The sequence below is a fragment of the Aulostomus chinensis genome, chromosome 18 (genome assembly GCF_037954235.1).
Source record: "Aulostomus chinensis isolate RoL2024-O1b breed Wild chromosome 18, RoL_Achi_v1.0, whole genome shotgun sequence".
Lineage (NCBI taxonomy): Eukaryota > Metazoa > Chordata > Actinopteri > Syngnathiformes > Aulostomidae > Aulostomus > Aulostomus chinensis.
This window is the reverse complement of record NC_141337.1, coordinates 8,162,048-8,189,972: the sequence shown is the minus strand read 5'-3', so window position 1 is coordinate 8,189,972 and position 27,925 is coordinate 8,162,048. Positions and strand designations below refer to the sequence as shown.

The window sequence follows — 27,925 nt, the reverse complement described above, 5'->3', positions numbered from 1 at the left end:
TTTTAAGTGGATTTAAAGCTACAATAGGCAGTTTTGTAGTTCGGAGATGGTACTGTGTATTAAAAATCCCCTTTTACCTCCTCCCTACACATAAGAAAGTTCACACCCCAATACTTGCCACTCAGCTTGATAAGCTGTCGAATATAAATCCTTGTGGACTAATGTCGCTAGTTATTACAGAAATTGTTGAAAACTAGTGAACATCCCATCTTTCTAAGACAGAAATAGCTGGTCTGTGTCGCCTCCTATTATTAAAAGTTAATGTGCTAGTCATCATGCTTACATATGCATGTGTCAGAACACCAGCATTGACATGGGCCATGTTTCCCTCAGGAACTACAATTCCACAATTTCATTTGGCAGACGCTTTTGTCCAAAGTGAAGTAATAACACAAGCAAACTACGATGTGGTATAAGAAGAGCATTGATGGAAAATCTGCCCTTAACCAGTAACAGTTTTGCTATTGGACTGATTGTTTAATTCATTCTATCAAACAAAAAATTATAAACATTGCCTTGTAGAGTCAATAAAATTTATTTGTGCATTTTCTGTTCTAAAAAAATCTAATATGAGTAATGATTTCTGTACAGCTTTTTCTATTGTGGACAGCTTTCATAGGCTATTTTTTGTAACTGAAAAGATAACATAAGCGTCAGCCCTCAGTAAAGGACATCCAGGTAGACTGGCCGATATTAACTTGAACTGATTGGTGTGGTGTCCAGCTGTCCCATGAGTGTGTGATGGACAATGGTTATCAGCTCATATGCGTCTTTGAATTGTTTCTGGTACTCACATGTTTTGAGAGCACATGTGTCAATATTCCAAAATTGACTAGGTAGCTATTGGGTTGGAAATACTATAACTGATTTGACTGTGATGTCTAATCATTCTAGCTGAAATCATATAAGCACTGAAACCTCTGTATCTATGTCCATGTCAAAAGCCAACAGCACTTAACTTGTATGTTGGCCAAACAATTAATGACTATCCATCATCACATCTGTGCAATGTTTTGACGAGATGGATGAGTGGTGAGACTTGGCAAACTCTATGAACTCGCTGATTTATGCTCTTCTGTGGTGGTTTAAGGGCCAGTTTATTTTTCGTTGGATGATTTAAATATTGTCATGAAGATTTATGTCAATTTGGGCTTAATCAAAAAAAAATATGGCTTGGGTGTAAACTTCCCAGAGTTCAGTACAATCCTACCTCGCTGTAGTAAAAGCCACCATGCAGCCTTCAGAGTGGTTCATATTTTATCTTCTGCCTGTAACCTGTAGCACTAACAGTACACACACATTGGGTATAATCCCTTTGTGTCTTGTAGTGTTAGGTTTATCTGAAGGGATTCTTATTGTTTCCTGTTAGCCTGAAGAAGTACGCCATCTCAGAGAGCAATTAAATATATTCACAGCACTCAAGTTCCTGGTATGCATTACAAATACCATTTCAGCCACCAAATGGCCCTAATTACATGTTAATTGAATTACAGCAGGCTTACAGTTGTAAAAGCACCAAAACAAACTGTTAAGTAACTCACTTGTTTATTCACAGGCAGAATAGACTCTTGAGGCTTTAGAAATCTTGTTTTAATTAGCGTACCTTTCATTTTCAAGTCCATGTGTGACATTTGACAGCAAAACTTCACATACATCAGAGGTTAACAGCTGGTAAAATCATTGTTTGTTTTTGTAGTAAATCTTCTCAGAATCACATGATTGACTTAGATCTTTCCCACCACTTTGATGTACCATTGTACGGAGTCCAATGAATCACATGCCTCATTATTGCAACTTAATTATTAGTTTTCAAAGAGCCCATTTTGGAACAGAGCTATAAAATGTTATTGTTGTTAGGAGCCTATGGGATGTCTTAATTAAATTTTCAAAAAGGAAATCATAAAGAAAGAAGATGGAAATAATTTTGGACTAGTCATTCTTACATGCAGATTTTGCAATACTGGCTTTTTTCTTATCTCTACATTTTACAGATAAGCTCTTTTCCTTGAAAGTTGATGGTGAGAACTAAAGCTGTTGTTTCCCTCCCATCAAGTTAAATATTACACAATTCACTGATTTAACAGTTAACAGTTATAATTTCTCCTTATGTGATTTCATAAAAGAAAAGAACGTACTGTGAAATGTTACCCTACTATTGTTTACTTTGTTATGACATGTTTAATGGTTACATAGGCTTTTGAATGTATTTTGGGACATCAGAGGAGTTATATTGCTTCTTAGCATTCTATATGGTAGCAATAAGCTAGCGCATTTATGCATTTGACAATGACGAGGTAAAAAGCAGTGTGCTGCAAAGTCTTAAACTGATGTTCAAACCCAGGATCAAGACGAATATTCCAAATAATTCTATGTGGATGTACAAATAAATGGTCCCTAAAACCAGCCTAATATTGGCAAATCCCACCTCGGACAAATTTGTTATGTGAGGTTTCCAAACCCGAGTTTTCATTTTTATCAGCACAGAGAACACTGGCTCAGTTTTATATGTACACCTATGCAGTGCTGCAGAATTATCTCATTGGGTTGTGAGGCATCTCAGTTGGAGGAAGAAGTGTCCTGCCAATCAATCCTGTTATTTTCCCCTCTCCCCTGCTTTGCAGAAGAGAATGGGAAAAAAAAAAGATGGTGTGTGTTGGGGTGGGATGGGGGGGGTGGGGGTGCTGGAGTGATACAAGGAGATTGATGAGGCAGTAAGAGCAGGAGTAATTACTCGATGTCCATTCCCCAAGCCAGATTGGCAGACGGCTAATATCACACAGACCCCTGGCCCTGACAGACGCCCCACCCCCCCTCGCCCCAACCACCACCGCCTAACTTAAAGTGGGGAGGCATAGCACCTCAACCTTCAGCCAAGGCCTGATGGTGTGGGGTCCAGCTGATTTCCCCATGTGGCGTTATTCCTGTAGGAACTGGGCACCTGTATATTAACAAGGGCAACTGCCGTCTGGGTTCGTAGCCCGAGACAAGCTGTGGATTTGTTTACCTTTAAGATTGCCTCAATATGATTTTGAATGTGATTTTACACGAGCCTGGATGTGATTGTTCTGTCACTCAGTGTTTTGAGGGGCATCACAAGTCGCTGTCAGACATGCACCACCTAATGCTAATCTAAAGGCAGTTTAACCCGTCAGCCTCACTTTCATACAATCTTAGGTTCATCACACTCATGTAACCTTTCCTGCATGAAACAAGTCATGTTTTACTGTTGTGATTTTTAGGTAGAGTGTGAGAAATGAACATTTGTTCCACAGTGTCCGATCAGCGTAGTATACTTCCATCGTCATCTCTTGTGCATAAAAGTACAAGTATAAAGTGATTTAATTAAGCCATAAAGTACTTTGTAAGGGTCAGTTTTAGTTCCTGATGAGGTTCTCCTCATTTCGGATCAGTCTATAAAAATGATTTCCCCCTTAACCCTCCAATCTTCATGCTCTTAATTATAGCCAGACTGATACAGGATTTTTGAGATGATTAGAAACCTGAGCATGACATCTTTTGTCTATTTATTTGTGACAAAGAGTTGGAAATGTGTTACATTTTTTATGTTTGACAAACCTGCACCAAACAACGTCTACAGTCTACTGGTAAAACCCCACCTTAGACACCCTGTCTGGCTGGCATTCCTCTGAGTTCAGATCATAATGAACTTGGACTGTGTATATTCAGTCACTAATTAATAAGGTTTGCAGCAGTTTGAGTTGGTGCCCTTGTATGCAGACAAATCTGCACAGCTACAACAAATTGCCTAATGCATGGTTGTCTTCTGGTCAATGTGTAAGTCTCGCAAACTGTCACATACTCATGGAAGAAGAAAGTAACACTAGAGTAATCCATATTGATTCAGAATTCTTGGCTATGGCATTTATTCATTTTTGGATGAAAATACCAATAGTTGGTTAAACGTCTGTGGTCTTTCACATTTTCAGTATTGGTAAAGTAAGACAATGTTGTGACCACCAGGCCTTATGCCTTAAAACCCACTTCTCTTCTTATTAGCCACTTTCCAGCGGCCTGCCAAAGGGCAGCAACCCTCTACTTGGTGGGCATGCTGTCCCTGGAGCTGACGACTCTATAAAGACAACAGTGAAGAGCTGGCAGTCGGCTCGACACTGGAGTAGAGAAAAAAGCCCTGTCAGAACTCAAGTGTTCAGCAGTCTGAAGCCTGAGTGTAATAGGTTCCCTTTATTAGCTGACATGCAATAATGGCATTATCAACTGATCACGTTTGCCAGTTCTGTGACATAATGAATCAACGTTTGATGATTGTCTTCACAGTTGGAAAAAATTATGGGGGTGGGGGGGGGGGGGTGAAACAAAACATGAAGTGGCATTTTGGTTTATTTGCTCCATATTTCCTTTGGGTTGCTTTCAGAATTGTGAAGGGCAGCAGATAACACTCAGCAGCCATCTGGAAGTGGACTCTCGTGGACACTGCTTTAACTGTACCGACCAGTGGGACTTCAAAGGGAAAATGTCCTGAAACTGTCCATGTTTAGTTCACTTCCAGCCAGGATTTGACAGCATTTCAACTGCAGTTAAATACTTACATAGCATAATTTGCTTACATAGCAACAGAGGCACATTTTTTTTTAAACTTTTATCCCATTATATTTCAAATGGAGAAAGTGTATCTTTTACCTCACTAATATTGTCTCAGCTGATGCACTACAAGTGTTATGTCTTAACTGAAATATTCCTTCATCTGTTTTCTTTTAAATGTGGAAATTCTAAAGCAATATTTCACCTCATTGTGATTTTCTTAATTCCCCAAATGTGGCTTTAAATTTACAAACAAACTGTACTATTACTTTTTGCACTTAAATCCATTTGATAGGTCTGACTTCACATCTTTTAGTAATGAATTCTGTGAGAACTTGATACTTTAACTGAAGTCACTCTGCAAAAACGAAACTGTAACTTAAGCAAAGACTGTTCTTATCTCTGCTGATGAATTATTTAAGAATCTACCCTTTTATGCCGAACAAGTAACCAGGAGACGATTGGCACTTTTACACTGAGATTACACAATACTTGAGTAGAATTATCCCACAATGATGACACTTTGCTTGATTACACAAAAATAAGCAATACTGGTGTGATTCCTTCCCAGTTTGGGATTTTAAATTACATTCTGGCATTTCATAGTCAGAAGCGGGGACAGTGTTTTTTTTCTAGAAGGAATTGTTCCACCGTTCTGGCCGTCCATTTCACACAGATGTTGATTCGGGGCTGCACCTATCTCCACTGTCAGCTCTGCGATGGAATGATCTGCCACGTCCCCGCCCCCCCCAATTCTGTCTCCATGCATTTTCATACAGATGGTGAGGCGTAACAGTGCAACATTCCCACCTTGAACAGACTGTGCAAAGGGGGCTATTGAGTGACCCATCACTCTTGGGCTAACATCAGCCACAGGGCGGCCTCCTACCTCTTCATCTCATCTGCCCTCCCTCTCAGCAGGTTTATGCCTCTCACACTGCTTTTAGGCTTTCCTCTTAAAGGAAGGTCTCTTTAATTAAAGATATGTAAATGCGGTCTCAGCTGGATTGCATTAGTTTGGTGGTGGAGGGGTGGGAGAGTGTTGGAGCCCAGATCCTAATCCTGACTAATTAAGGATTAATTATAATTGATGGGAGCCTTCCTCCCCTCTGCAGTAGTGCACATTGCTGTCACTGACAGTATGTTTATATATTTCACATTGTGTCATAAATGCAGGGCAGGAATCCAAACATAAGGGCTGGGGGGTTATGGTAGCCATTCTCTTGAGTATGTGGTTGAGGTTTTTACAAAAACTGATTCCCATGCTTCCTCTGAAATTCATCAGACCGAAGGGATTTATGGCATATTGTTAGCTAATCAAAAATAAGTCCATATTCTTGGAGGAGAATTTCTTTCTCTTTCCATAAGTTTGCCAGTGATGAATGAACTGGTTAGTGAATTAAGGACACCCTCCTGTAAAACTGCATAAACTCTTATCCTGATCAGCCTTACATATCATTTGTGCGTAGATTTTATTCATCACTAATTTTGTGTATCGGACCTGTGTAGACTAAGCATGTACCCACAGCTCTCTCTGACACTATCTGACTGTGTCATAATGCTTGTTCACTTGTTATAAATGGGCACTGCTCTTCTGATCTATCGCTTAATTGCAGCCTAATTTGCATAACAGTGCAAATTAACGACCTCTCAAATGAGCGTTCATTTTTCACAAAGTCTTTAGGAGCTCCTTAAGAGTCTGTGCTAATGAGCACAGGAGGCAGCTGGCCTGATGAGAGTTGACTGGGGGAAGATCCGAGCACCGCTATAACAAGCCTCCTGCTTAGGTGCTCTTCGTCATCCTCCTCTTCCTCTTGTGACATTTCAAATTCTTTCTTCCATGTCTCTATCTTTCTCTGGAGCAGCACTGCACTGGATCGGGGGCATCATATTAGAGATTCAGTCTCATGTCCTCAACAGCGCTGGATATTTATTTATACTTTTAAATTTGTTTTGGTACTATATAACACTCCAATATTTTCTTGAACAAGATATTACAGCACTCACTCACCTGCAGTAGTATATCACCGTGTGGTTGGTCTCTTGTTAGGCTGGCAGTATGCTCCCTGTTAGATTGAATTGAGCCTTTGAGCAAATACCTGTATACTCACTGTGACTACACACATCTGTTTATGACCATCCAGGCTTTCTGGAGGAGCCTGCAAGTCCGAGGGAGACCAAATAAAATATCCGCACAAACATTAGTCAAATATGAAATATACTGCGTTAAAATCATTCAAAATTCAACCACCTTGGCTGTCAGCTTGAGCATGCTCTCAAGCCAAGTATTTGATTCGGTTGTTTTTGATCATTTTCTGTTGCAATCACACAGAAACAGATTATCTTCAACATGCTGGTGTGATTTATGCAGCAGTATTTTTAAATTCAAGAATTTTAAAATCTACTTAAACATTTCTCTCATAAAACTTTTAAAGTTGCTGTCACTGAACATGATCATAATTAACAATCAAAATATGCATGTCCACACAGGAAAGCAAAAACATGTCAAAATACCATTTGATACATTTTGGTGCTGTAGAGATTTCCCTGCCTGCAAATGGTGATCCACAAACTTAATAAAAACATCTTTGTTTGGTACACAGGCCTGCAAATATCCCACCATTATCATTTAAATATTTTTTGATATAAATATGTGAATTTGGATTCCCTGGAATATTATGAAACTTTGCAGCCTCAGTCAAAATACTCGCAATTGTTAATTTTTTTTGAAATGGCTCAGCCCTTATAGACAGTACAAATGGATAATACATTATAAGTCCTCTTTTGCCTGAAACGTGTGCAGAGAAAGTGACAACACAAATTGATACATCTCTCATTGGTGTGTGTGTGTGTGTGTGTTTGTGTATGACCATTCAAGGACTCGTAGTCATCACTCTGGTGTCCAATTCTCTCTCTTTAGTTAATTAAGGGCTTGATTAATGATGTGTTGGGCTGAAGTGTTGTGTTTGCCCAAGGTGTGAGTTCTCCAATTCACACCTTAATCAGACCACGCTGTGTTTACTCTGAATGCTTGCCTCCTGGTGTGTGTGTGTGTGTGTGTGTGTGTGTGTGTGTGTGTGTGTGTGTGTGTGTTTATGTGCTTAGCCCAGTTCAGAGCTGAGTGATCTGATCACAAGTGGACAGCTCTATGTACGTGACTTCACACTTGGCATTAAAATTTGTCTCCATATGCGTCTCGAGTGACCACTTGGGATTTCTTGTTCTAGCTCTTTATGCAAGTAAACACTTGAATTATTTCCATTTGCAAAGGCTAAGCGCATTGTTGTTTTTAACTGGCACTTTCACCAGCAAATGTTTATATTTATTAAATGCAGCCCATGTGTGTATATTGTTCAAATCATTTGAAATCAAACATAGTATCCTCGTCTTGTCTATTTTTCACTGTGGGTGACTAACACATCCATTCACACTCACATTTTAATTTTGTTTAAGGAAATACCATCTTGTTTGGATGATCTGGCTGGATTATTATTTGCTTAAGTTGATTGTAGACAGAGAGAGAGAGGGAGATCTGATGGGTGAATTAGATTGACTTTTAATGAGCGAGAGAGTGGTACAGCAATGCTTTTAAAGTGACTTGGCAGTTGGAAATTTCAAGTAGACGGGCGATATCAAAATACAGACTGTGTCCATAATTTGCTCTATTCCAGACCAAATAAATTGACCAGATAAAGACATGTTCGGCACACTCCTGATATTGGAAAGCCTAAAGAGATGTATCACAAGATTTTGTGTACTGATAATAAAAATAATAGTATGCAGCCGCTGGCATGTAATGACCACACACTAAGTTTAAACAGTGGACAACATTTGATGATGCAGACCTTCATTGTGGCTCAGGTCCCATTTGTGTTCACACTGCTTTAACACTGAGACCCCATGTCACCCAGACCACCTCAGAATCTGTCTGATCAGTCTGAGTGATTGGATCTCAACTCATCATGATTGTGTACGTTCACATCTGATTGCTGAGTAAAGGCGTTTGTTAGTAGCAGGTCTGAACATGGTCTTTGTGTCAGTGTGGAGGGCTGCGTGCAACAGGGCTTCAGTCAGCTCCCCAAACAGATGCTGATTAACGTGAGCTGCTTAAAGTAGGAATGGACATATGGATTGGGCTTATTAAGTTGACTGTACTCCACAAAAGACACCAAAATGGGTATTTAGTTCCATATGAATATTACACCCCATCCAAGTATTCATTTGCCAAATACTGATGAGGGAAGCATCATATTTTATGTTTTGTTTTGTTTTTTTGTGGTTTGAATGTCAGATTAAACACTTAATTAAAGTCAGCATTTTAGTCACCAAAGCCCCTTGATTTGAGCGTTCTACCATGAAAATAGTGTGCAGAGTGGAATTTGTAAAACCTGCAGCATCAAGACTCAGATCAGTTCAGGTCACTCATATGTGCATGTGTGCATACACAGAATTTGAATTATTTGTGTTGCCTGGATGCTATTATATATCAGTTTTGCCTCTTTACGCCGGTTTTACCTGTTACGTCTCCAGAAATGCGGTTGAGATTTGTTTTTGCAGTTTTTGTGAGGTAGATTTGCATATTCATCATGTTCCATATTTTCATTGTGGAAACCATCTCTCCTTGGCCCAGTCTCTTTATCTGAGTTCTGTCTGTAATGAAAGGAAAAACTGTTTCCACAGTCCTATCTTTTCTCCCTCTCTGGCTCGCTCTTTCTCTGGCATGTCTGTACTCTGGATTCTGTATATTTCTGTAGCCTCTCTCTCTCTCTCCCTCTCTCTCTCTCTCTCTCTCTCTCTCTCTGTGTCTCTTCGTCTCTTGCACACATATCTTCTCCTGTGACTCCTTTTTCAATTCTCCTTGGTTCTCCTTCTACCCTCACTCTCTCTCTCTCCTCTCTCTCTCTCCTCTCTCTCTTCTTACCTTTTTTCCCTTTTTTTTCCCTTCCCTATCCTCCTCTCCCTCTCCCGCTCCCTTGCTCTCTCCCAGTGAAAGGCTGAGAATACCCAAGGGAGCTGATGCAATTAAAATGCTAATCCTGTCTGTCTACAGAGAGAGGGAGAGGGGGGGCTGACAGCATGAGGGATTGCGGCTCACATGGAGAACTCGACTGAAATGGAGAACAGAGGGGGGGAGGTGGGTGGGTGGAGGGGTGCGCTGAAAGGGAGAGGGGGAGGGGATGTGTGTTGGGGGGGCAGAGTGAAAAAGGGGATGCTAGCGAGGGAAAAGACAGACAAGGATAAAGCTTGTGCTGTGAGCTGAGCAATGATATACTGACTGCGTTTAAGTCTTATCTATGCCTATGTGTGGAAGGCATTACAGTTAATGTACATCGCTACAGTATTGGTTAGGTTGTTCACCCTTACTTACACCACTTCATGTACTGTGTGTTGCGTCTGCACGGCGCTCGCTTTCCACATCGCCAATACAGAAATGAGAATGATTATGTATGCAGCGAAAGCCCAGCTGGATACCCTGAATATTTCATAGTATATGTTGCTCGCTCAGTCTCTCAGTGCCACACAGCCCAGCGAGGGTGGTAACGTGTGCATAATGGTGGGGTTTCTAAGGACCGTGGATGCAGGCTGTGGGCCCTAAGCTGTCTTCTTCCTGGAAAAAAAGGAGTTTAAGTATCATTGCCTACAGCATCTTGAGTTTTAGTCTCTGAGTAGCTGAACCAGCTTACTGGCGGTGTCAAGAGACAGTTGATCAAAAGAAGACACTGCTTAGATTTAGAAGCAAAACAGCCTGCCAGCTCAACGACCTGTTGTTTTTATCATTATTTGTAATTTTCAGGGGATTCTGATTTTGGTTTGTGTGTGTTTTTTGTTTTTTTTTTGTTTTTTTTTTAAACCTGCGTCCACATTGAGTAGTCCTCATCTGGGCATTATCTTAACTCATCTAAGCAGCTGCTATAATACCAATAGACCACTAGACTGTGCATGAGTGCAATTGTGGGTAATCACAGCTTAATTGGAGTAATTAGGGGAATGTAGGGGCATTAGGCTACAGCTGGGGGCCATAATGAGGTGGGGGCAATGGGGAGGGGGGAGTGTTGAGAAGTTTCAAGAGCCACAGTTGCCCTCTGTACTGTATATCAGCTGTACTTTAGCAATGATACTAACCCCAGACACCACAACAGACATTCAAAACTGTCTTTAGCAGTGTGGGCTAATCCCTTTGTCACTACATGAAAAACTCCCTCAAAGTATCCAGATTACTTTCAGCAGTGCAACAGGTACATAACAAATACTTTTGGTGCTTGATGTCTGAATTATCTATAGGTTATCAGGCCAACTAGAGAAGAGATTGCTTTTGAATGACTGAAAGGAAAGAAAAAGAGGAGGGAAAAAGATGGGCGAATCAGGGTCATTAGTTCAGGCGGCAGGGTCTGCTGCATTCCTGAGCCCTAAGATGGGGGAGCAGCAGAGCAGGAATGTGCCTTGGAAAGAGAAGAGACCTAAGCAGAGGGAAAGAAACAGGCAAGAAGGAACAAGAAAAAAAAAGGGGAGGGGGAGTTGGACGCTTTGCTACAAGAGACCATAAATGGTGGAACAGACTCATTTATCAAATGAAGTTTGAAAAAGCAAAAACTCATCCGCTCCGTGGCATTTGGAAAGTTTAAGCAAAACTGTTTTTGTCCTCATTTTTTTCCACATCTGTTAGTCCTACAGTACAGCTCCGCTCATTTGTTCACTCTGACTGCTCCATGGCTGCAAACTTGTTGTTCTGCTTCATTCTGGATGGTGAAACTTTGACTTCTCCATAATAACTTATAAGATTGTTAAAGCTAACAAGGGAAGCTCTGAATGAATGAGTTTGTGCCCTTTGATGAGCTTTGACTAACTAGCGTAATCCTTTAGGAGGACAAGTGGCTAACACCACCCAGTTTCCACTGGGATTAATCTCCTCATCCATATTGTCACCGTCTGTCTCCTTTAGATGGACACTTTGCCTGGTTTCACTGCAATTTAAGTCGGCTTTTACCAACCAAATTTAGTCCTCCATAAAGACCAATATATACACAGGACTCTATATGTGAGCACTGTTCATCTACCTCACATGTACTGCTCGGTCATGATATTACTTCCTTACTGTCTTCCTACAGACATACACTAAATGCATTTATTGTTACAAAGTCAAGGTTGCATGTTATGATGGATTACTACTAATAGTTCATGTGGTTGATGAACCTGCTGGTGGAGTTGGTCAACAAATTGTTAAAGAAGGGAAAAAATATCCATCATGAGGTTGGAGTTGCAGCTGCAGGGATGAAACACAACTTACAATGACAATATCCACCTTCAGAAGTCATCTAATAGTGAGTGTGTGTTGAAGTGTTTGCTAACATTGAGGCTAATGGGCAACACAGGCGATCTTGGGAATTCACTAACTACAAAACACAGCTCTGCTACTTTCACAGCTTTAACTTTTATCTGTATCTTGATACTCAATACCATACATAGGCTCTCTCATTTGACATCACTCTCCGTATAATGTACCAAGGGAGTTTGTTTTCAAGCAGTTCGCCACGCTCTTATTAGAGCTAAAAAAAAATACATCATTTATATATATATATATATATATATATTAAATCAACCTCTGGTGAATATAATCTTGAGTCTGTGATCAATATTGCTTTCTTCATTGTCTCCATCTGCTAAATAATTGTTGTTCAATAATTGTGTTCCCATTGTCTGGTTAATTTAGTCATTGATATGTTTTATTGTGAAAATAGAATCAAGGTTAAACTGCTTGTTTTGTGTGACCAATAGTCCAAATCCAAAACATAAACATATTCATTTTCTAGAAATTCCTCAAATTCAACAGATTTGACCTTTTGGCTGTTTTGGCTTTTGTCTTTCTTGAAAAATGTTGAAATTGTCAGTGTTTGATTAGTTACCGTGCTTAAAATATAGGTGCGTTATATGTAGCAGTATGGCTTTTGTAAATCACAACTGCAATGAAGTTTTCCCTTGCAATTTTTAATTCCAATCTTTTGGAACTCTGCATTGTCCCATGGCTGCATATACCCTTATATTTACAGAATAAACAAACTGTTTATGAATAATGTACCCACAGCATTGAAGTGGAACACAAGGCCTCTTCTCTTACTTTCTGAGTTTGAAAGATTGTAGAGGCAACAACAACAAAGAATGTCAAATGCTTCAGGCTGTGAATAGAAGATGGTTGTCTGTACTAGAAACTTTCCAGTACCAGACTGTTATCTGTTGAGGGTGTATGTGGGAAAGAGAGAGATGAGAGCAAGGCTGCAGGCTGACAGAGGTCCTGGTATAATACAGTGGTGGAGAGCAGCGACTGATAACTATACTTATGGCCACTGGGGCTCATAGTGACAGCACATGCACTCCCATTACTGGTCCCATGCCTCATGCCCTTATCTCTGGCAGCCTGCCACCAAGGGACCACACTGCCCTCTGCTGTTGATATAGAAGAAGTTCAAGCTCATTGAGAATTCAGCGAGGCACTCATTGCAACAACTCAGGGGAGAAACTTGACTGGATTTGACAGGGCTGCACTTCTTTGAATTTTAGCAGCGATAAAGTGTATTCCTCTGCATCCCCAGCACCCACAGTATAGACGTCTCCTTGAAGGGCAAATGTGTGGTCTGTCAGTTTTCAGAAACTTTTAACATCTGGTTTTTGACTATTGTACAAAGGTTTTTCTGGTGTTATACTACATGTTTCTTCACTAACTTTGATTTTCCCTCTTCTCCTTTGCAGTGCTGAGTATACGAGGTGTGCAGGAGGAGGACCCCCCAGATCCCCAGATCATGAGGTTGGACAACATGCTGCTAGCAGAGGGTGTGTCAGGACCAGAGAAAGGTGGAGGATCGGCTGCGGCGGCTGCAGCTGCAGCAGCAGCAGGGGGCTCACCCACAGACAGCAGCATCGAACACTCCGACTACAGAGCAAAGCTCGCCCAAATTCGTCAGATATATCATTCTGAGCTGGAGAAATATGAGCAGGTGTGAGCAAAGAAAACGCAACAATAAATGTTTTTAAAAATACAGTAAAGTCAGTCAGTCATGGTAACAATCATGGGAACTATAAGCTCATTTTATTCTTAGAATGTAAGACAAAGAATGTTATTCAAACCATACAATATGAGAAGAATTACCTCTGTTTCTATGCATTGCAATAACTGTTATTAGCTGCTGAGATGTTTTAAAAAAATGCAATCACGTGCCTCAGAAATGGACAGTGTACAGGTGTCATTCAACCAAAGACCTTTCCTTTTTTTAAACCGAGATCCATAAGCCATTAAGACCCCTCAATGTGCCATCTTTGCTTGTTTACACGAAACCAAACCTGAAGAGATTTTAGATATCATGCACAAAGTCCAGAATCAGAGTCATGATGTGTATATCATATTTATGACACTCTCCAAATTGTGTATTGGTGATGCAGAGTTTAGCTCTTATGTCATCCAAATCCATATGTAGGCATAAATTATCCACCCACTACCCAAAGTTTCTGCAATTTATAACCTACATCTGCATGCATGGACATTTCATGCCTTTTCCACTCTGCATAGCAGGGCATGAGAGCCTAGTCAGCATGAGACTTGTGCACTTCTCAGCAAAAACAGACAGTGAAATTGATCTGTAGATAGTTGTATTGACATCCAACCACCAACATTGCACCTTTTACCACAGTTTCAAAGTCCATAGAATGTGAGAAAAACATACGGTTTTTATTTATTTATTTGTTTAGAAAATTAGTTGAAGGGAGAATTGTCCTGGGGCTCTCCCGCTCTGAAGGAGGGTACATTAAAACCTTGTGACTGTTTTCTGGTTGAAGCTCACCATTTTTCTGACCGCAATTTAAAATGAAATGAAAAGAAACATTGTAATATTCATGATCACAGTGTAGAAAGATGTAGCCACACTGTGTGTGTGCAGCAGTGTAGCCTTGGTGTTGTTTGTGTCAAAGTAAATCTGACAGCAGACTGCAGCTCCACATCTTGGACTACATGTGTAGTATATGAGCTCTGCCCTCTGTTCACATTTTTAAAAATTCTATTAATGATGTATCATTTCACCGCCCACTACCCATCTGCTATTAATCAGAATGTAAATTTTTATGACCTGATGTGCCTGAGGATATACCTTCAATCCCTGCCTCACTAGTGCGTTATTCTCCAGACTGCAGAGTTTTGACTTGAGGAGTTGGCCCTCCTATGGCCATTCCTCACTGTTCATAACAAGCAAACCAAACTTGCTATAAAGCTGAAAACCAAGTGATCTAATACCACCTGAGAAATCCAAACACGTACTATCTTCCACTCAGAGAAGGTGAAAGCATCTCATCTACAGAGGAGTCAGAAAGCTGAGACAGTGTCATTAAAGCCATGTCATGGCACTGGAGTGAATCTGGTCTTGGTCTATATATATTTTTTTACTATAGCATTAAAGTCTTCTCTCTCTGTCTCTCTCCCTAGGCATGCAGTGAGTTCACCAACCATGTAATGAACCTGCTGAGAGAGCAGTCTCGAACACGGCCCATCTCTCCCAAGGAGATTGAGCGCATGGTGGCCATCATCCACCGCAAGTTCAGCTCCATTCAAATGCAGCTCAAACAGAGCACCTGTGAGGCCGTCATGATCCTGCGCTCACGCTTCCTTGACGCCAGGTCTGTCTGTGTGTGTCTAGCTGGTGATTTAACTCTGTGGGTGTGGGTGATGGGTGGCTGTTTTTTCTCTTGAAGGGTGAAGTCATCTGAGTGACTTGCTGTACAGGCATGTCGGTGATAATCTCGTTTTTCTCTGTTTGTCAGACGTAAGAGGCGTAACTTCAACAAGCAAGCTACAGAGGTGCTGAACGAGTATTTCTACTCCCACCTGTCTAACCCTTACCCCAGTGAGGAAGCTAAGGAGGAGCTGGCCAAAAAGTGTGGGATCACAGTGTCTCAGGTGAATGACACTTAAACTATTGTTTTACTCTATTACTGTTAAGTAGAACCGACAAGCACAGCGATAATATTTTTAACTGTGGGGGTTTTTAACAACAGTGAGGCTACAGGAAGTTAAAGTGACATCCTTCTGTGTCCCAGGTCTCTAATTGGTTTGGCAACAAGAGAATACGTTACAAGAAGAACATTGGAAAATTCCAGGAGGAAGCAAACCTCTACGCGGTTAAAACAGCGGTGGATGCTGCCAATGTGTCTGCGCAGGCTAGCCAGGCTAATTCTCCAGCAACGCCCAACTCAGGTACCACATCCTTCTCACTTACTCCAAAAGTTCAAGAAATTCAGCCAATGTAGTTCATAAAATAATTTTATATAATCTGAAGCCTAGGCAGTCTTTACTCATGTTGTATAACTGCAGGCCAGTTGTTTTAGCCAAGCTGTATTTATGCATCATTTTTCATTTAAACTTAGACTTAAAATAAGGAATTCTAGATCTGCAAAAGAGGCAAATGCATGATTTGATGTGTTTGGCTAATGATATGCAATTATTTCAACTAGTACATCTTGATCTTCATTTTTTTTACTTTCGATTGTACTGATTACCTACCAAGTCTTTATGTCAGTGTCATTTTGTAGAAGTTAGTTTATAAAATGTTTAGATTGTTAAGCACATTAATTTGTTGGTTTTTCCCATCATGTCACAGATGCTTGTTGTGCATGCTGGGCAGCCTTGGTCTTTGCCTGTCAGTCAAAATTGTATTCATCTTTTGCTGTTTTCTCTGTCATTGTTTTCGACCATTTTCTTAATGCTTTAAAACAGACATGATTCTCCCAAATATCACAGGGACACGCTTTGAGGGCTTTCTGGCTTTCGTGGATTTATTTCTCATTACCTGCTCATCTCTTTTATTTTTATATGACCGCCAATCTATAAAACAACTCATTTTTAATCAGTTAATTAATACACACCACATAATGATATTATGACCTCAATGGGCCTTGTGATCATCAAGATGTTCCCATTAATTTATTTGACCTTTCTAAGAAAAAAAAAAAAAAAAGATCTTTATCCACTGAAAGTTGAGCAGATTCCGTTCCCAAAGATCCCCCCCCAGCAGTTGATCTCGCTCCAATCAGTCTGAACGTATGTGAGCAAGACACATCATCCAAAACAAGATCTTATATCCTTCCACACACAAAAAACAGACACACTTGATACTTTGTCATTGTGCTCGATATATGCAAGATGAATTGTAAAACAATTTTTGTAATGATTATAAACTGTCAGGTACAAATACAGCAGTTCAGTTCAATACAACAGTGCATTAGTAACATTAATAACGTAGGTTTTTATTTGCATATGGAATGGGGATGTGTAATATGATCACATTGGTTCCTCCTAGACCCGTGATCTGATCTCAGGACATATGTTCATGTATTCAGGTATGAGCTGGGACCGTCATTTATTTGGCATCTGTTATATAACCATTTTGCAAATATTTAAATTACAGTTTTAAATTACGGTTGTTTAGTTTATTAAATGAACCCTCAATGTTTGTGTCAATTTGTTTGAAAAACCCAGATTTTAAGCTTGTGAAGTGGCCTTTTAGAGACGCTGATACTGAAGCTAGTAATTAGATGGGATTCACTTCTATTTCTGTCAGTGTACATGATCGATAGTGACCTTTTGATCCCAAAGCACTGCCCTAGGGCTGATTGGATATATATATATATATATATATATATATATATATATATATATATATATATACATATATATATATATTACCTGCAGGGTCACCGGGGTCATACAGTTTGTCTCACACAGGCGACTCCTACCTTGGCCTGCGTTTGCTCAACGGGGAGGGTCTCAGCATCACCCCCTCTCTACAGCAGCAGGTATGCACTGAGGACAGCTGCAGAGTTGACCTCAATGCCATCAGCTACCTAGCATCCCAGGATAGCCACCCTTAGCTTAGCTCCTTTTGACTTCAACCTCTCCTCAGATCCTGTCCTGGCTTTACCTTTGACCCCCAGTATCTCTCCCAACACAAACACACACACAAACGGACCTGATTTTGTGTCATACAGTCAGTCCTGAGGAGTTTCTACTTCGCTACTTGAGATGTGTGTTTTTGTACTAGCTCTACTAGTACATGCGCATGTACTTCTTCAGAAAGTACAGGGTCATCCTCAGTTTTGGGACTTCCACAAGACATTCAGCTGGCAAATGTCTGCCTGTAAGTGCAGGAGGGTGCACCAGCGACACGCCTGGTTAATGATCCGGTTCTCTACCTCTTAGGTTGAGCTGCCCCTCTGAGAACACCTCTGCCTGATTAATCCTTGTTCTTTCCTGCCCATCCAAACATCCCTCCTCTCCTGTGTAGACCGAATAGAAATGATCTGAAACATCCCTGTGGGTTGTGTTCTGCACATCTCTACTGTGAACTCCACCTATTCCAGTATATTTTTGACTAACGACAAAAGTACAAGATTGGCTTTTGGCTTCCGTTGCAGTCTTTTATTCCGCAGGAATAAAAAAGAGAAGTGGTTTAATGGAGCGTCATTAAGTTGATGGGTGAGCCATAATGTTTAGTGGTTACACTGACCTGAAAGACAACAACTCTTAACTACAGATGTGAAAGTTCACTGCAGTGCACCACAACGAAAACAGTCCTGATGAATTAAAAAAAAAGGCTCTGAAATATGCTTTCAGTAGAGATTTGTGGACACACTCACTCCTCTGCTCAGTCTGTGGTTGTTTAGTGTGAAAACAGCCTCCAGTAGCATAATAATGTGTCTAGTTTTCACAATGAGGAAAATATGTATTTACATTTCCTGGTGTGTTTCATGTCTGAAAGGTGGATACCCTGCACCGTGCTACACACCTGACGGGCGGCTATGAGGAGCTGTCGGGTAGTGGCCTCTACACCCCTCATCGCCTGGATGTGAGTACCGGCTGCGTCTTTTCTGGTGTAACTTGTAGCGTCACATAAATGAACATCCCACACATCCTCTACTGGTGGAGTTCACAGGATGCTCATTAACCTCACTACCAGCTACTTCCTGTCAGCCCTCTGCTAGCGTGATTGTGGTTATAAATATATCATAATAGATCTTTTTATTAGGAGCTGTGTGACGCCAAAAACAATGTTCATACAGTCGTAATGGAAACCATAGCACATCCTATGATGTGAAAATACCGTACAAGGCCTTAGTGAGTCATGTTACCTTTGCTCAGTTTTAAATAAATTCTGAAAGATGTGACGATACAAATAATAAATTTTTATCTATAAAGTAGCCCCTTTCATTCCATAAAATGCTGCAGAAACTGCTTTGTAATGAAATCAATAAAACAATAGAATAGGTTGCCACAAAGGAAATACTTGACCTTCTGTCTTGGTGAATTGCAAGCTAGCACTGATTTAGCAAATTTCAGGTATCTTAAAATCCATCCATGTAATGCATGTACAAGAATTATTTAGGAAATCTGTATTTCAGCATAAACAACTGCTCTCATCTACAACAACAAAAAACACAAAATCGAATAATTTAAATTCAGTTTTTTGACTAGAAGGTTAAAGCTGTATGGACCCTGAATTATAGCTCATCAGTACGTCTGTGCTGAAGCTGCACCCAGCGGAAGGTCAGTCAATGTCCAGCACTAGTTGGCTCTCTTTCTGGCAGTTTCCCTTTTTGAATGTTGAATACAGACTACTGCCACCTGCTGGTGTGGAAGGGTATTTCCTCTCACACAGACCCTTGGCTGAACTCCTTCTAGACACCAACGACGCGGCGCAACAGTCAAGCTTTATCGGCACCAGTTCTTTGATGCTGGTTTGGTGTGTCTGAGCGCCTACTGGGATGTGACAACAAATCAATAGGTCTTGTCAGGAGAGGAGTTTGTAGACTTTAATCTCAGGATCATATTACTGGAGGCTGAACATTATAATCAATCAGCAAGTTTCTGTCATGTTTAATGAACCATTTAGCGGCTCTTAGAATGAATAGAATCCTTTCTGCTATCCCACGTTTGATTTTTAAATTCTACACACTCTCCCCTCTGACTGTTTGCAGGCTAACAGCTGGCAGGACACAACCAATCCCCCCTCTGTCACCTCCCCTCCTGGTCCTCCTGGCAGCGTCCACTCCGACACCTCCAACTGATCCAGTGGCTCATCCTGCCATCACATCATTCCCTCTGCGGTCCGCTCTGACAACCATCGTCTGTCCCCATTTATCTCTACTTGTCACAAACCCACACTGTGCTGGAACACAGGACAGCCGAACACCTCCACTTTCAACCCTACGAGCTCTGTAACTCCCAGTGAAAGAGGGACGGAGTGGTGAGACGAATAGGAACCATCTTTACTACCGAGGACTTTTTGAAAAAGAAAACAAAAAACCAACCAACCACTGACCCAGCTATGTAGATGATCATGATGTCTGTACATTATGTGTATATGCACGTTAAATTCACACGATACTCACACAGCTTGTCCATGTGACCTCCGCACTCAACCCTTTGCTTTGGAAAACTGTGTGTGATCGCCTGTATCTCTCGAAGCCTTGGCGTTTGAGCGCCAAACTGTTGATACGGATCACCAGGGAGCTCTGCTCACCTTTGCTCGTACCAAAGTGCTGCCCCACTAGTTGTCAACACACCCGTTCCTCTGAGATCTCCCTCTGCCAACTCAACCCTCTGCCAACTCAACACAAGACATTGTCGTATCCTCCTGCTCCTTCTAGCTTGACCTTCTGTTGGAGATTTCAAAGTGAAGAGAAAAACACACCCCTCTCCCCCTCCACAACTTCTCAGTCGTTTCCGAGTTGACATGAATGATGTGTCAAGCACAAAAGTTAGCATCCTTGTTATGGGTGTCTCTACCTGTGAGAGGGTAGTAAAGGGGATCACTTGGGCTGGTGAGAAGACGAGGAGAGGGCAGCGAGAGGTTGAGTGGATGTAACTAATCGCCCTTTTTTGTCGCTAACCAATAGAGGGCATCGGTAGACAGCTTGTAGACCTAACTTCTTGCTTTCTGTCCACTAGTTTATTTGATTGTAGGCTATTTTCTAATGCTGTTTCACCAAGAATGCACCAGCCACCACCAAAAATGAATAAAGCATCTAAATGACATTAGAAGGGTGAAATATTGTGGGGCAGTGATGTGTTATTGGGGACAAACATGACATGAGTTTAGAAACGTGACTGTCTTCCATGCATGTAGGACTTCTAGGCGTGATATTATTGTTTTCATTTAACCTTCCGAGTTTTTAGCTTCGTTTTTATTAACAAAAAAAATTAATAAAAAAAATAAAGGGTATAATTATTACAGTCAGACCAAAAATGGAAAAAGTGCATCATGTATTGCTATGATGTGTGTGTCTCTGTGTGGGCGTGTGTGTACAGTGTTCTTGGGATGTCTTAGTGATACTGGCTGGTGACCTCTGAGCTTCGTTACAGAGCGCTTCCACCGGCTAATGACACGCTAGGCGCCGGGGGAGGGAGGGAGGGGGGGAGGGAGGGGGCGGGTGGGCTGCTGGGTGGGGGGTTTCACCTACGATCTCCTCGCCATCTTGGAAGCTTGTGAGCCCCAAGGCAACACACGACAACCTTCTGTTGTACCAAAACCAAAAATACCACATTCAGTAATGTAATAATGCTACTCTGTGTCTCTCTCTCTCTCTCTCTCTCTCTAAAGTCGGTGCGCAGCCACGTTTTCAGTTTGAGGAGAGGAGGGGATTCTATTTGTATCTGTGTCTCTCTGTGTGGTGTCGTCATGCATCATTTGATTATTTTTAAGGGGGGGGGGGGTTGGTTGTTGAGGGGCTTTATGAGACTGACGTGTAATTTGATTGAAGGTAATACTCCCCTCCTCCTGCTCCTTTGAAGAACCAGTGAAACCATAAGGACATTTTTATTTCTACGGCCAATTGGGCAAGGGCTTCTCTCTCCTCTGTTACCAAAAAAAGAGGCAGCACCGGGTGAAGTAAACAAGACAACCGTCATTTTTTTAGTTTAGGTTTTTTGTTTGTTTGTTTGTTTTTTTCTTTTTTGGAGGGGAGGGGGGGATTTTCATTCTTTGGAACTGTTTTCTACATAAACTGTGATGTTAATTACAAAGCATTTTTGATAGTAAGGTGAAGCCTTATGAAGATTTCAGTGTCCGTCGAGACTTCGTTGAACCATGTTACAGAACAAAAACTGGTCAAAATGTGATAACCTACATGTAACTACTTGTTTTTGTTACTCATCGCAGTTCATACGACTGTATTTTATGAACAATGTTATATCGCCACACCAAATTATCACATGCCCCCTCCCCCTCCTCCACCCCTCCTTCTCTTTTTCTACCTGTTGTAATGGATGTCACTGTACAGTTTGTGTAATGTTTCAGTATTTTTTTTTTCTTTTATAAATTTCAATGTTTGGTTAAGATACCAGTTTTATTTTTGGCCTTTTTGTTTCACAGGATTCACTATAACTCTGTATTGATTGTTTGTTTATTCCTTTGGGTTTTTTTTCCCTCCAATATTATTTAGGTCTTTTGTTACATAACCAGGTGGAAGTAAAAGGTTTTACAGCTATTTGGTACTGTGGAAAAATATATAGAAATATATTATTTGGCACATTTTTATCTGGTTCTTTGCTTCAAATTCTCCTAAAGCTGCTGAGGTTAGTCAGTGGAATCGTTTCTGTGGATTGGCAAAAACAAGTTAATGCCTCTGCTCACCTGAATTAAGCAGAAGTGACGTTTGAGGATCTACAAGTGTGTAAATGTCTTCCACAGCACTAAAGAGCTGCGTAAACTCTTTGGATTTCTTTTTTATTAGTATATTTGTATCTCCCCTCTTTCCCGTGTATTTACCCCTCTCTACCTCTGTCTTTCCATCTCTCTTGTATATAACCCCCCACTGTTTTCAGACTTGTGAGTCTGTACGAACTCCTTTTATACCTCAACTTTAGAATTGTTCTAGAAAGAGTAAAAACACAAAAGGAAGAATGACAAATTGTAGTGTTCTTATTAGAAAAATTAATAAAAAATGATTTAGTGTGATTTTTTTTTTTTTCCCAGTATTTGATTTTCAGATTTTAGGAGTGTTTCATTTCATAATTTGTCATAAACGCTCTTGTGATAGTCAAATGTAATAAAAGGAGAGATTGCACCATCTGATGGTTAATAAGTGAATCTTATATGCAACCTTGATACAGAACACTTTCAGCCTTGCTTACATCGTTGGGAGAAAATAGTTTTCGTAGATTATTTTTGAGTTCAGGTCACAGACGTTGAGAAGAGGTAGTTTGGTACAAGTTGGCCGACGTCCTGCGAGGAAAACAAACGACTTCAGTTCTGCTGCCGCGCGCGAGTCCGTTTAGTTTTGCATGTGCAGCCTTCAGACCCCCAGTGTCCAACTGTCTTCTGTCTGTCTAGCGTCCGTATCCAGGTGTGAACAGCTGGACTCGTCTTTTGACTTCTGTACGCAATCAGGCTTGTCCTGTAGAATGGAAAAAACAAAAAACGGGATTATTGCATGTGACGAGATGCCGAAAGGAAAATAGGGATGGATTTACGATGCTTTCACAAAGAAAGGCAGAGTTTCTGACTTAACAATAATTTTAAAAAAAAGATTCAAAAATTCTTTTTTGTTCTCTTGATGACACAAATCTACCCCTAACTGCCACGTTATCATCCTCATGCTACATCTCTCCAAATTTGGGGAAAATTTGGTCAATGAAATTATTGCAATCCTGACAGACCACCAGACGCGGGTGAAAACATCGCGGCTGGATTGGGAAAAATTAGCATTATGGCCCAATTTTCTTTCAGTGATTCAAATATCAAACAGATGCAACATTTCTTCTTGTGGCAGGAGCCAGAAGAAAAACAACTTCTGAGCTTACGTCTTCGACAGCGGTAATCACAGATCAGACCTGCATATTTGTTCTAGTTGATCTACATCTGCAGGTACTGATAGAAGAAACATGACGGAGGACCGTTGCTATTTCACAGGTTGTGTCCTGCACCGCCTGGCAACGAGCTCAGCCTTATCTCGCTCGCGCTACCTCTGCCAGCGGGAACTCGATCTCCACTGCGGAGGGGTCCCTCTTCTGGTCTCCGCTCCTCCGACACAGACAACACAGGATGCTCTTAAACGTCCTGCTCATCTCGTCATCCCGTAGGGAATAAATGATGGGGTTGACCAGAGAGTTGCACTCGGCGATGACCAAGCAGTACTTCTCGTATGTGTTGGCGTGGCTGGCTTTACCCAGCAGCCCGTCCAGTAGGAGAGTCACAAGGCCGGGCGTCCAGCAGATAACGAAGGCTCCTGTAGATGTGGGTGAAACAGGTCAACAGAGGTGAAGGCAGAGAAACCGGTACTCTCAAAGTACAAGTACAATGAGTCATACTTGTACTCTGACTGCTTAATAAACCCGATGTGTCATTAGATACGTCATTAACCTCAAGGAGCACAGTCACCTGGGCAATCCTACGTGTCTAAAGAGCATAAATGGGATTTTAATTTTACCGTGGCACACAGGAAACTCCCGGCCACCTCAGGGAGAGAAAGCACGTATCAGTCTGGTACCCCAATAGGACCAGAGCGGCAAAACTGGTTTGTGATGGAATGCAAGAGTCCTAAGAAGAGTTTGTGCAACAGCAGTCTGAGCTGTGGTGAACATGGAACTGTGGTGCAACTCGACAACAACATGTCCCTGTGGTTCTGTGCTTGAGCGGACGAGTGTTTTCACAGAGGCTCACGCCGCCGCGGGCTGAACCAAGTCTGCCCTTCTTCACGTTACCCGATGCCACAAAAGCGGTTAGAAACCAGCACTGTTTTCCCCAATGAGCACACTCGTGTGAAAGAGGAAACGCACTCAATTACACGAAACACCATCATAACCGTAAATGTCAGGCTTAGAGGGAGACGCGGGGGAACAGTGAAACCAGCCAGTGGTCTTACAGAGTCAGTGTGAAAGCCTGAACAGAGCCAGATGCACAGGGATCGAATACCACGCGTCTGGTGAATATGCAGGTCTTTAAATACAGCACATTTGATACTTTCAACATCAAATCAGTAGAACAACTCAGTGGCTGCCAGGCAACCGAGACGTTCAATCCTCCAGTCCTGCAAACACTGAATAAATAAAATAAACCCAGCAACTGTCTCGCGAGCAAGAGCGGAGAGGAAAAACAACTTCCAGGCAGAAACCTGGAGCAGAAGCAGACTCGGGGGTGGCGGCCATCCACCTTGTCCTCGACCACCCCACGCAGCTGTAGGACCTGTTACGCAGTGCGTTCCCATCAAACCGACGTCCGTGTGAACAGTGCAACAGCTCAGAAACACAATAAAGACAGCACATTTGTACATCTGCATTTTAACAATTGTTTGTAAAACGCACACTTATTTTGGATTGGCACCTCTCGCACTTACAATTTCTGCTCGAGCGGCTTGGTTCCGAACACAAAAAAGATATAAATCTAAAAGAATGTGGTCGACTGGCATCTGTCCACCTGTTTAATTTCTTTCATAATTTAACGGGAGCTTGAAATTTTTTTTCTATGTCTGGTAAATAAAGTTGCCTCTGGTTACTCTGAACTGAGGCGATGGAACAGGAAGGGAAAACCTACTGCGCGCCATCGGTGTCGTCAGGAATCCTGTCAGGAATGAAAGGAAGTGCAGTAAAAATGCAGCTCGACCAGGTTTGCTGCAGGAAGTGAGCAGAGTTCTATGAACTCGTTGCTGCTGTCCACTGTGTTTTGTTCGGTTTGGTTCATTTTTGCTTTTCATTTGCCTTAAATGTGCAGTGTTAGTTCGATGTTGAGCCCAATCAAAGGACCGAATGATGTTGCTAGGCGATGGAGTGCATCTTATCATGGTGATTGTGATAATCTGCTGCTCTTATTGGCTTTCCGGTCATAATATTCTCCTGTAGGAGCGATGACAGAATGACTAACTACTACTAATCAGATCACACTTCCTCAATTGTCCTTAGTCTTGCTAGTTGAAAAAGCTTTTGCAAAACTTGACTTTTGACCTGCAGCTAGCCAACTAACACTCAGCAGCAGGTGACTGTGGAGGACAAAGGTCTCACCCAGGACCATGGAGATGGTCTTCATCAGGTTGACCACCGTCCGGCTGTGCAGCAGGTCGGAGGTGTGCTGTGACGAGTACCGACTCTGGTACCTTACGTAGACGAAGATGCGCGTGTAGACGGCCACCATGATGAAGAAGGTGAGCAGGTTGAGAACCGCCCAGAAGATGAGGAAGCGGCGGCTGTAGAGGGGAGCGACCGTGGAGCAGTCGTTCAGATCGCACTCACAGTTCCAGAAGGTGGAGGGCACCAGGCCCATGACGATGCTCACGGCCCAGATGCCCACGATGAGCAGCACCACGCGCCGCTTGGTCATGAGGCTGTGCAGCTGCATGGTGATGATGGTCTGGTGGCGCTCCACAGCCACAGCCAGCAGGTTGGCGACAGAGGCGGTCAGGCTGATGTCTATCAGAGCGCCGCGGATGTACCACTGCTCCTTGGTGAGTATGCTCGTCCAGGGGCCCGTGTTCAACATCAGATTAGCATAAGCGAGGCCTGCAAACAGGTCTGCAGCAGCCATGTTGCCCAGGAGATAGTAGATGGGGAAGTGGAAGCGGCGGTTCATGAAGATGGCCACCATCACCATCAGGTTGGCCAGAACCACAATGAGACACAATGTCAAGCCCAGTCCGATCACCACGTAGTCTCGAGGTGTCCAAGTGTCGCTGATCTTCTTTCCGACCCAGTTGTAGTAGAAGGTGATGTTGCGGCTGTAGTCGCAGGCATTCCACACGCTGCTTTCCATGGCAACCGCTGTGATCACAACAGAAACATACACGGCTGTCACACGTCTTAAACACGTGATGCGTTTATGTTCTCCTCACAAAGGATGTTCATGAGCCCGTGTCTCATCCTCACATCTCAAATATTAATACTGAAAAAGAAACCATGATGCAGTTCAGTCACAGCAACAGATAAAAGTCATTCCTGAATTTATCAATGCTTCACAAATTTAATCAATATTGATACAACTTATCTTTGAAACTAATGTAAAATCTTATCAAATTACCAAAAACACTGAATTTTTATTTTCAGGACTTTACCTGTTGTTATTCTCGACCACTACTCTACATCACGGCATATTAGAATTACTCTGATTTTATCTAAATTCCAAATGCAGAAATAAAATATAGTGTACATTTTAACAGCAGCTCTCATCCTGTAAAAATCTGTCGCGCTTAGGTCTTCTGTCACTTGTCTTTTATGCTTTTGCAAATGAAACGTTCACTTACGGTCTGAGCTCAACACGCGTGTTATCGTCTTCATCAGCGGATTCCAGAGGAGCAGGTGACTAATTTGCTCTATACTTCCATAATTATTTGATATTAACGCGTGTATGTCAGGTTCAATAGCCTTTACCAAAAAAAACAAAAAAACAAGCCCAATTCCCCAGAAACAAGAAGTGATATAGTCAAAGACTCCCGCGCTAACGATCCAAAATATTGATATTTGAAGACTAAAAGAAAATGTAAATCTTCATTTCTGATTGGACGTTAAACATAAAAAAAGCCGCGATGAAAACATTAAGTCTGATAAAACATTTTAAAGAAAAAGTACCCGTCAAGTTGTTGGTGCTTCACGACTCGGCGAAACACGTGCTATTTCTGCTGTTCTACGTCACTCGGTTCAGCTGTAATTCACGTGACGGTTTTTTATTTTAAAACTTTCATGAGAGGGTAGGTTGAATTTGACGGGACTTACCTCCGGTTCCACGGCCGCCTCCATCCAGACTGATCCCGATATGAAGTCGTAGTTGTTTCCTGCCGTTTGATGAAGTAAGCGGCGTCTCTCCCGGGTGCCTGCCGGTGTCGAACGCGGAGCTCCGAGTCCCGGTGAATCACTCACTCTGAGCAGCTGTACCCCGCCGACAGGTAGCTGACGCCTTCACGTACACGTTCATAAAAATCGGAAAATACAGGAACACGTCCTGGTTTAGTGACTTTGTGGTGCCCGAGAGAGATTTTTTTCCTTGAACACCAGTCAGATATTTAAGCAATGATTTCGCCATCTGTTGGGTAAAAATGGCTTCCTACTAAACATTATAACAATTAAAGTCGCTAAAGCTGAATGGAAATAGCTGGGAATGAAACAACGCCTAAGTTTTTGATGTGAATGATTAATATTTACAGTATTTCCGAAATACCAATAGAAATGTTTATTGTCGTGATAGTATAAATGTTATTAGTTTTACTTAATTTTTTATATACCGTTCGTAAATAACTTGAAATACGTGAGACAACGTCATTGGCGTGTTTATGGTGACGTGTTTTGTGTTTTGTTTTGGAGGTACGGACTGGAAGTTATCATATAGTATAATTTCTAATTTGATGGTATTTAGAA

At 41.7% G+C, this 27,925-nt stretch overlaps 2 protein-coding genes across 6 annotated transcripts in view; one reads left to right on the top strand and one right to left on the bottom strand.

The window, feature by feature from the left end:
- Positions 1-20,994, top strand: part of pbx4 (pre-B-cell leukemia transcription factor 4) — a 29,256-nt gene extending 8,262 nt beyond the window's left edge. For 2 of the 4 annotated variants that reach the window (XM_086183902.1, XM_086183901.1), the window contains exons 5-11: positions 13,303-13,547; positions 15,023-15,213; positions 15,358-15,493; positions 15,634-15,790; positions 17,285-17,388; positions 18,351-18,437; positions 19,567-20,994. In XM_086183902.1, coding sequence (XP_086040028.1) covers positions 13,303-13,547; positions 15,023-15,213; positions 15,358-15,493; positions 15,634-15,790; positions 17,285-17,388; positions 18,351-18,437; positions 19,567-19,656 — 1,010 coding nt within the window. In that variant the 3' untranslated portion in view covers positions 19,657-20,994. The remainder of the gene's footprint in view (positions 1-13,302; positions 13,548-15,022; positions 15,214-15,357; positions 15,494-15,633; positions 15,791-17,284; positions 17,389-18,350; positions 18,438-19,566) is intronic. The other 2 variants (XM_086183900.1, XM_086183904.1) reach the window with 2 other exon arrangements.
- lpar2a (lysophosphatidic acid receptor 2a) lies at positions 17,298-27,476 on the bottom strand. Of its 2 annotated transcripts, none has more exons than XM_086183905.1 (4): positions 26,818-27,110; positions 25,586-26,338; positions 23,555-23,817; positions 17,298-22,986 (listed from the first exon to the last, which is right to left on the bottom strand). In XM_086183905.1, exons 1-4 carry the CDS (start codon positions 26,849-26,851, stop codon positions 22,885-22,887), a joined length of 1,152 nt encoding a protein of 383 aa, XP_086040031.1. In that variant the 5' UTR covers positions 26,852-27,110; the 3' UTR covers positions 17,298-22,884. The 2 variants fall into 2 exon arrangements, with proteins under 2 accessions (XP_086040031.1, XP_086040032.1); XM_086183906.1 differs by lacking the exon at positions 26,818-27,110 and adding an exon at positions 27,287-27,476 and having other exon boundaries at positions 17,301-22,986.
- Positions 27,477-27,925: the final 449 nt, after the last annotated feature.